Genomic DNA, 10285 nt, shown 5'->3' on the forward strand with positions numbered 1-10285 from the left:
TCTCTGGCAAGATGTTCTGCTCCTGAATCAGCTGGGTGGGTCTTGCCTCTAGCCTCTTTGCAGGGAGTTCTACTGAAGGGTTCCCTGCTGGGCCTGCAGCCTGGGTCGAATGAGGATCCCCGGCCCTGTCGTCTCACTCACTGGCCAGGCCTGCGCTCTGGGTCTATTCAGGATCCCGCGGCCTGGGTCATCTCACTCACTTGCCTGGCCTGCGCTCTGGGTCTACTCAGGATCCTGCTGCCTGTGTCGTCTCACTCACTTGCCGGGCCTGCGCTCTGGGTCTGTTCAGGATCCCGCAGCCTGGGTCGTCTCACTCACTTGCCTGGCCTGCGCTCTGAGTCTGTTCAGGATCCCACGGCCCGGTCGTCTCCAACAGTGCCTTTTATTGAGCAAGGGTAGTTTGTCATCTGTGGTTAAGAGGAGATGCAGTATTGACCACATGCAGAAGAAGTTGGTTGAGGTGGTGGTAGGAATATGTAGAACGGTGTTTGTGTGTGTGTGTTATTTTTCTGTACTTCTATTTTCTTAGTAAAAATCATTAACCTGACTTTCTCCATGGGTAGCTGCTCTGCTGCAGCCATTGTGTTCATGTTTGTGGCCTTCTACTACATGCTGGCATTGCTACTCACCACCATACTCATCTTTTGATAAGCTGAAGATTTAGTACAAGAATCCTGTAGAACAGTACAATATCCTTAATCTTCTTGTCCTTCTGGAATAGCCCATCTGTGCTTTCTTTGTCATGTTTCTTTTATGCAGCAAAGTGGCTTATACTGGGTTTCTCTTGGCACATCATATTTGGGGGTTGTCTCAGTTACTTATCTCTCTCGCTGGGACAAATACCCGACACCCAAAATGAAGGAAGGAAAGGATTATTTAGCTCACAGTTAGTGGAGGATTCAGTCCATACTTCCCTGGCTCCAAGGCGGATGGCAGCAGTTCATGGTGGCAGAAAAGAACAGAGGAGGAGCAGCAGCTACAGCGTCTATCAAACTTCTCTCTTCCTTCCGCACCAGCTGCAAAGACTAGAGCTCTGCCAAGGAAGTGGCAGCAGCTGCTGGAAAGAACTGAGCTCCTCCAAAGTGGTGCGGCTGCAATGATAAAGCTCCTCTAAGGAAGTGGCATGGAGCTCTGAGGACGTGGCACAGCTCTGAAGCCTTCCTCAAGCCCTTTATATACCTTTTAAGGGCTGAGTCACTCTGGGGTACACTACATGGAACTACCCTGCAGGGCAAGGCTGCCCCCTCCGGCCAAGTTGACACAATGTATCCACCACCACAATCCACCCCTTGTCAACTTAGTACTGGTAGCTGTGAGAGCCTGTATAAATGAAAAGTTACACATGTGTAACATTCAAAAATACAAAATAAATATGACAATTCCAAAAGTTATACACAGGAGGATACAAACTGTTGAGACAAAAACAAGTCCAAAATCCAGAAGGGCAAACATTAATTCCTGTAGTTCCATGTGGAACATCCAAAGCAACCTGTAACAACTTGTGAGCTCCAGAAGCCTTACATGGCTCCACCTCTACAGTACTTTTGCTACTAGCTCCATGGCTTCTCTCTGCCTTGCTTTACTCCCTTATGCAGCTTTCCTTAGACAATCCACATTCCTGGAGATTTCACACCTGAGGTTTCCATTGAATAGGCTTCTCACAGCTTTATAGACTGCCTTCTCAGGGGCACATTGCCTGAATTCCTTATTCTGAAATCTAGATGGAAGTCTTCTTAACATCAGAACTCATGCATTGTGAATGTGCCTAAAACCAATGCTACGTGGAAGATGCCAAGGGCTACTGCCAGCAGGAGCAGCAGTCATCATTTCTTTTCTCTTGCCTGTAGAGGTCAAGTGCCTGGATTGCTGAGCACTCTGACCCTGATTCTGAGGAACACATTCTCTAAGACACCTCCATTCTGGAACCTAGTGTGGTCCTCACCTCTGTTCTGCAGTATGGGACTCTGGTTTCTCCTCAAAGCAAAGTCTCATACCCTTAGGATTCTGAGGCTGCAAAGGGTAAGAACCTGCTACCTCCTGTGATGCCCTCAGGACATCTTTTGCATTCTCATGTTCTTCCTGGGCAGTGGAAATCCTCTCAGCTCTATCTTTACATTCCACAGCTTTATTAGAGCTTCATTTCTGGCCAAATTCACATTTTAAATCTGTGAGCTCTTTACTCTTAACTTTCAACGTATATCTGACTAAAAGCCCCCAGCAATAGCCATACCACTGCCTCAACATTCAACTGCCTTGAGATTTCTTTTGCAAGAGTAATTGGTCCACTGCACTTAATCTCAGTCTCAGGCAAAGTCTAGACAGGAGCAAAAGCAGACAGACTTCCTGCCAAGCCATCCCAGCAGAAACCTCTTAAGCTTGGTCTTTACCGGCCAACTTTCTTATTCTGGTTTTCTGAGCCCTGACCAGAATCTCCCATACAGAAGAACCAAAGGCATTCCAGCTCTTCTCTGGTAGACATCTCCAAACGTTTCCTATCTCTTATAAGCCATTCCCAGAAGCTTGAACAACATGGTCAGGTAGTCACAGCAGTGGCCCTACTCCCAGTTCCAAAATTCTGTCTCAGTTATTTTTCTCTCATTGCCTGGACAAATACCTGATCCCAAACTGATGGAAGAAAAGGATTATTTAGCTCACAGTTAGGGGAGGTTTCAGTTTATACTCCCCTGGAGTATAGGGGGAACAGCAGCAGTTCATGGTAGCAGAGGTAGCAGCAGTTCATGGTAGCAGAGGAGCAACAGCAACTTCAGCGTCTTTCAAGCCTTCCTTCCATGCAACTGAAGACCAGAGTGCCTCCAAGGAAGTGGCAGCGGCTGCTATGAAGAATTGAGCTCCTCAAACTCCTCCAGGGAGTTGGCTCTGAACTCCGAAGACATGGTGTGGCTCTGAAGCCTTCCTCAATTCCCTTATATACCCTTTAAAGGCTGAGTTGCTCTGGATTGGCCCTCCCTGCCTTGTGTGGCAGGGCCCACACCCCCGCCCCAGGATGTGCAACCACAGAGCCCATCCAGCCAAGTTGACAGTGTATCAGCCACCACAGAGGTGCATAAGTAGACCATTGATGAGCAGATAAGGACACTGACGATATAACCATCATGAGTGTGAACATTCTAGTGTACTGTCAGAAGGCTGTCACAAATTTCTTACCTCCTAGTATTTTTTTTCTGCCTATGTGACATGATCTCTTGGTGAGCCCTGCAAATAGCACACAAGACTCATACAGTTAAGTGCATGCAAAAGGTACTGCAGAAAAGGTTTCTATTAGGAAGGTCGGAGGCCAGGAAGATGGCTCAATAGAGTAACACAAGGGCCTGAGTTCATTCCCTGGTTCTGCAAAAAAAAAAAAAAAAAGGAAGGTCCTGTTTCCAGGAGTGAAATGTGGAATCTGATCAGTTACTTCAAAAAATGACTCACTTTTAAATGTTTCCCTATTTTATGTTTGTGGAAAGACTCTATATATTATAGGTGGATAAAAAATTTAATTGGAATTTTGTATAAATGAATATAAAATGATTACTTTTGGTGTTACATGGAACTTGCACTCCTTTAGGAACACCCATAATCCTTTAAATGAGCACATTAATCAGTGACTATCCTTTGTCTTTGAAAGCTGTTGTTTATACAAACCTATAGGGCTCATTTTATTTAGTTGAAATGCTGTCTTATTATAAATTAGCAGTAATCAGGTGCTTCTGATGAAGTGAAAATGTATATCTGCTTTGTAGGAAACAGAGTTTTCCTCATTTATCAAAGTATTGTACTTGCTTTAATTCTTAAGCATAAGTGAACATGATATAAAAAATATATGCTTACTATGGACAAAGTCATTTAAAGCTTTAAGTGTATTTTTATTTGTAAGAAAATTACTTATTAAGAAACTATTATACTTACTGTTCTAATCTGGTAAGATATTTTTAAGAATTTGTGGGCCAGGGAAATGGCTCAGTAGAATAAGTGCTTTCCTGGTGAGTGCAAAGGCCTGAGTTCAATCCCTGGTTCAGCCAAAAAAAAAAAAAAAAAAAAAAAAAAAAAAAAGAGAGAGAGAGAGAGAATTTGCAAGTACTTTATAGATTTTCAAAGTTGAATGAGAGAAAAAACTGTTAGTTTCTATTTCTTAGGGGAAGTATAGCAGTGTTGTATGTATGAAGAGCAAATCAAACATTGTAAGAGTTTATGGAAAAGAGTAAATGTGAAGGACAGAAAATAATCTCGTTTGATTTGCTTTCTTCCTGAACAGGCATACTAATTATTAGACTTGTCTTTATTTCTCTGCTGAGGCAAAGGAAAGAATAGCCTACTTTTCAAGTCACTCAGATTTATAAAAGAAGAAATTGTTATTTGGAGTTTCTGGTATATGTTGTTGGTTTTATTTACAGAGAAGAAACTAAAAAAAGATGAACCATCATTGAAACATTTGAAAATGAAAATTTATAACTTTTTGAGTGCCAATATAATGCCATAAAAATTCCACACAAAGAAGCCTTGTTTTCTGTACAAAATTATTGAAACTACTGCACAAAAGCTATTTGATTTTATGTGTGTAAGATATATATGAAACCAAACTGAATTTTGTATTTAAACTTGGGTCCCCTCCCAAAGATAACCCATTATTTATGTGCTAATATTCTAAAATCTAAAAAAATACTTCTCTTCCCAAGCATTTTTGGGTAATACTAAATGCACATAAAACCTGAACTGTCATGCAGAATTTCTTTTCTGCAGAGATTTTAATTTTGAGAATCCTTTTTTTAGATATAGGAATATAAGTAATATTTCCACTTTGTCTCACAGGTTTGGAAATACAAAGTAAGAAATTAACATATATGATGTTGGAAACTTGTGAAGAACAACTTTGTATGACTGAAAGGCTTGAAACAGATGTATCTTCCACATTCTCATCAAGAAAATGACTACAAAAGCAGTGATGGGTCAGATAGACCATTGGAAAATTTCCTAGGAGAGAGCCATAGAAAATGTACACTTCAGAAGAGAGATGTAATCAGAGAACTCAAAAAAAGAAAATACATCATGTATGCTCTCAGAAGCATAAAAAGATTTTTATTCATATGCATGAAATTACTCAAATAGATAATCAAATATTCCAGTGCCTTGAACGTGGACAAAATTTCTGTGAAAACTTAGCTCTTATGTGTGAGAGAACCCATACAGGGGAAAAACCCTATAAATGTGATATGTGTGAGAAAACCTTCATCCAAAGCTCAGATCTTATTTCACACCAGAAGATTCACAATTATGAGAAACCATATAAATGTAGCAAGTGTGAAAAGAGCTTTTGGCACCACTTAGCCCTTTCAGGACACCAGAGAACGCATGCAGGTAAAAAATTCTATACATGTGACATTTGTGGCAAGAATTTTGGTCAGAGCTCTGATCTGCTTGTCCACCAGCGAAGCCATACAGGCGAAAAACCATATCTATGTAGTGAGTGTGATAAATGCTTCAGTAGAAGTACAAACCTCATAAGGCACCGAAGAACTCACACAGGTGAAAAACCGTTCAAGTGTCTGGAGTGTGAGAAAGCTTTTAGTGGGAAATCTGATCTCATTAGCCACCAGAGAACTCACACTGGTGAAAGGCCCTACAAATGTAATAAGTGTGAGAAAAGTTATCGACACCGATCAGCCTTCATTGTACATAAAAGAGTTCATACTGGAGAGAAGCCCTATAAGTGTGGTGCCTGTGAAAAATGCTTTGGGCAGAAATCGGACCTTATTGTGCACCAGAGAGTCCACACAGGTGAGAAGCCGTATAAATGCTTGGAATGCATGAGAAGTTTTACTCGGAGTGCCAACCTAATAAGGCACCAGGCTACTCATACTCACACTTTTAAATGCCTTGAATATGAGAAAAGTTTCAACTGTAGCTCAGACCTTATTGTACGTCAGAGAATTCACATGGAAGAGAAACCACATCAGTGGTCTACATGTGAGAGTGACTTCCTCCTTGGTATGGACTTTGTTGCCCAACAGAAAATGAGAACTGAAACAGAAGACCTGCACTACAAATACAGTGTATGTGATAAAAACTTTCATCAGAGCTCTGCCCTTCTTCAACATCAGGCAGTACACATGGGTGAAAAACCATATATCTGTAATGTGGGTGAGAAAGGTCTTGAGCTTAGTCATCCCCGTGCTTTGGAGGCCTCACATATGTCTTGATCAGACAAGAAGTTTTACTATAAGAAGTGTATTTACATGGTAAAGAACTCATTAAGATGAATATTAAGTGAATATCAGACTTTGATGAGAGCTCAGACTTCAATGGGGACCAGACAGCCCATGGTTATAGGAAGTGTGAAAAATGTTAATAACCAGAGTTGTGCTAACAAAACATCTTGCCACTCACTTCAAAGAGAAACTGCAGTTGTCCTGAGTGTTGGAAAAACTAGTGTGAATTTAAATTTGGTCACAGGAAGATTTGTGTAGGTAGAAAATTTTTCCTCTGCAGTCAATATGAGAGCTTTCAGCCCTCATTGCAAGAGAATTCACCCCAGAGAACAACTTTTTAAATGCCTTCAGTGTCAGTAGTATGTACGTGTCATGGGACATCAGAAAAACCCATTCTGGGGAAAAGCCCCTGCAAGTGTGGGGAAAAAAATCTAACAACTCTGACTTTCTTACCTAGCAGAGAAGCCATACTGGTGAAAAGTTGTATATATGTCCTGAGTGTGGCAGAAACATTAGTTGGAGAGCCTTACTTGGGTTTGTACACAAAACAAAAACCAGTTTTGAGGAAAGGCCCTACAGGGGTTTTAAATAAAGCCTGTCAGTGATCAGTACTTGGGGCATATAGGGGAACTCATAAGTAAAAAACCCATGAATACCTTGAATCTGAAAAAGGTTTGCTAGAAGCTTCTGTTTTTATTGGGCCCCAAAGAATCCATTCTGCCAAGAAGTTTGCTCCAAGTGAAATATCTAATTGTGGGTGAAACATCTATGTATATATAACATGTATGAGAAAAATTGTTCTCACAGTTAGTTGACCCATATTGTAGTGATAACTTTGAATGGGAGTCAGTATGGGAATTGTTTTCTAGATCCCAGAAGCTTGTTGTGGGAGAAGCTAGGGCAGGTCAGGGTAGACCTGAAGGGTAACTCAGGTGAAGATGCTTTTCTTATGTCTGAACCACTTAATAATTGCTTTAATTTTACTTTAATCAGAAATCCAATTAACACAGGACCTCATACCTTGGGCTAGAACATGTGGCTTGTGTTACTTTTGGGGGAAAAAATTTTAATTTTTGCCTCAGGATATTTTGTCCTTGGCTGGAATAGGCCTAGTGTTGGTAGTAATATGGGAGCCTTTTACTAGCTGTGAAAGGAACTGAGAAGCTAGGGAGCACTTATCCTAGGTCAGAACACTCCCCCCATCAGTTACTTCGTAGATAAATTTCATAAAAAGGCAAAGTCTCTTTAACTGTGTCCACAGTTTGAGGTATACCCTCAATTTTTAAAAAATATCTTAGTTTTCATCAGTATTTGACATACTGGATTTGTGGATTTCTTTCAACTCAAAATCCAGACTCCAGGATAATGGTTACACTGTCAGTGTCTGTATTTTTGGATTGGATTTACCATCTCTCTCATTGATCAATCCTCTTAGTTGGCTCTGGCAAAATGGCCAGGGGAAGGTTGAAAGAAAAATATGAGCCTGAGTAAAAAGACATAGGGGTTTATTACTAACGGAGGGGCAAAGGTTTTCATTTTGTGTGTCTTGACTCCAAAGCAGGTGTTCTTTCACTCTGGTTATCCTGATGTTTAGCAAGTTGAGCCTCATAATGATCCATTTTTTTTTATTTATTTCAGTTCTGCCAATGAAAGAGAAAAAATACCTTTTAACCCCAGGGAAAGGATTGTACTTACCACAAAATAAGGTATATTTTGGCTTGGAATACAGGACTGTAAATGCTAGAAGGGAAAAGTAGTTTGGCAAATTCACCATACGTTCAAGGACAAAACACTTGTCTCCAATTTAACAGGGTAATTATGATATATCTTTTTTTATCTTTAACATTCTTTAGAAATACTGTTATCCCTGCATGTATAAATATGCACTTCTTAGATTTTGGTTTCTTTTTTTTTTTTTTTTTTCTCCCTTACATTAAAAGACAAAAACCCTTTGTATATGGTACTCTGGACTGGTGAACAAATATTTTGTTGATAATATAAAATGAGTTCTCATTTTTTGAGTTTGATTTACCTGAGACCAAACTCCAGAACATATTAGTGTTTAGGTTCATGGAGTGGGCAAACTATTACCTTCAATAGGGCTATAAGCTTTGATCCTAATGGCTAGTTGGTGAACATAATAATCTTAGTGCCAGTGGCTATAGCTCATAATGATGATAAAGAATTTGATTCATTTTGCTTCTTTTAGGAACAAGTCTTAAAAATTTATTTGATCTGACATGTTTCATTAATTTTTATAAATAGCTGTTGTACCATGAAATGTTGCCCAGTTGATAAAGCACACAAGGTGTATTTTTTCCCTTTGGTGAAAATAATGCCTATTACAATAAATTTAACAGTTATAACACTTAAAGTAATATTGGGTGTATTGCATGGCAGTGATGAAAATTAGTCCTTATGGTTACTTAGTAGAGAAATCTTGAAGAAGAGGACAAGATTGGTATCACTAACAGGACAATGACTTCTTTCAACTAATTTTTGGTAATTGTCTCTAGTCTTTAATGATGGACCATCTTTCACATAGAGAACTTCGGGGATATAAAAACAGGTCTGAGGGGTTTTAACCATGGGGGAAATGGCATTGATATCGTATAGTGTCACCTGAGGTTGGAGAGGACCACTGGGGAGCCTGTAATCAAAACTAGAAGGTAATTTCTATGATGGATGGAGGTTCCTTCGAAGCAGTGCCAACCTAAATCTACCTCAGGTAAGTAGTTAGAATAACTTTTTCAAGATTTCAGACCAAATGAGCTATGTTGTATTCAGTCAGTGTATTCATATGCTTTAATGCTTTTGTTTTCCCTTAATTCTTGAATAAACATTTGCTCTCAAAAACTCCTCGTTTTGTCTCTACTATATAAGAAATTAGCAGCTCTCCTATTCTTGTCTTAGAATAATTCATACTGACTGATACTTTCTGAGGTTGATAATCACCATTTAGCCATCTCTAGAATTTCAGAAATTTTGATGCTGAGGCAGAGCATAAAAATCTGGGAGGAATATTTTCTGAGTTTTACTTTCAACCTTGAATCTCTTTGGAGACTCCACTGTGACACAAAAACAGGACAGGGAGGATTAATAGGTTGAACTGACCATTTTTGGAGTGCTACTAATATTCAGTAGCTGTTATTCATATAATTGACCTTTCAGAAATTAAGTAATGAATTTGAATTTGCAGTTTCCAGGAGAACACACGTTTAGCTCCATTCTTATTTGTTGAATTGGATCATCTGCTCCACCAACCAAAAGTTGTGCCAATCAGAGTTTCCTGACCACTTCAAAAGAAATCTCTGAGGGGCAGGGAGTGCATCTCAGTGGTAGTGCACTTCTCACACATCTAAACTCCTGGGTTCAATCCTCAGAACTGGAAAAAAAGTATCTTTCTAGAGACATAAATATTCTGCCCCCTTTTAACTTGCTAAAGCTTTCATCTTTTCTTCAGTCACATGTTTTAATATCCTGTGGAACTTTTTCACAGTCTTTTTGTGCTTCCTTTGAGATTTTTTCTGTCTGTCCATATGGATATAGATACCCTTCCATTCTCTTGAAAAAGTTATGTTGCTCTTTACTATGCCAGTATTTAATTTTTTTCCTTTTCCAGACTTACCAGCTTAAAATTTTGACTACCTCCCTTCTTACCACACTAAAATGTGGCTTTTTCCCTCAAGTTTCTGCCCCATCACTCAAAGATCACTTCTGAACTTAAGTGGAAGATGTATTCTCCAACATTGCATGTCACTTTCATCCCCTTTCTCTCCAGTCCATCTTCAGTAAATTTAGCTACTTTTGTCTTGAAATTCTATTCAGACTTTCCATTACTTACTGCACAAACTATAAGTTTTCCCAACATAGCTTTTTATTAAAAGAGTAAAGCTTGGTCCTTTTTAAGCTATATTTTAAACAACCTACTGTAGACATTGCATCCTCACTTATTAGTAGCAGGAGTTTATAGAGTTTAAAATACAGTCATTTTTGTCAAGGTTAGGAGCCCAGAGTTAAACTGATCTAGCAGATATTTCTTTTTTTTTTTTTTTTTAATTTTTTTTTTTTATTTATTT

The 10285-nt window shown here is 39.3% G+C and overlaps 1 protein-coding gene across 1 annotated transcript in view; it reads left to right on the top strand.

Annotated features, from left to right (window-relative positions):
• The window catches only part of Znf322 (zinc finger protein 322), an 18864-nt gene extending 9798 nt beyond the window's left edge, over nt 1-9066 (top strand). The window contains 2 exon segments of the mRNA XM_023700001.1: nt 4810-5062; nt 5065-9066. Coding sequence (XP_023555769.1) covers nt 4897-5062; nt 5065-6197 — 1299 coding nt within the window. The 5' untranslated portion in view covers nt 4810-4896 and the 3' untranslated portion in view covers nt 6198-9066.
• Nucleotides 9067-10285: the final 1219 nt, after the last annotated feature.

This window comes from Octodon degus, unplaced genomic scaffold (genome assembly GCF_000260255.1).
Source record: "Octodon degus isolate 3935 unplaced genomic scaffold, OctDeg1.0 scaffold00119, whole genome shotgun sequence".
Lineage (NCBI taxonomy): Eukaryota > Metazoa > Chordata > Mammalia > Rodentia > Octodontidae > Octodon > Octodon degus.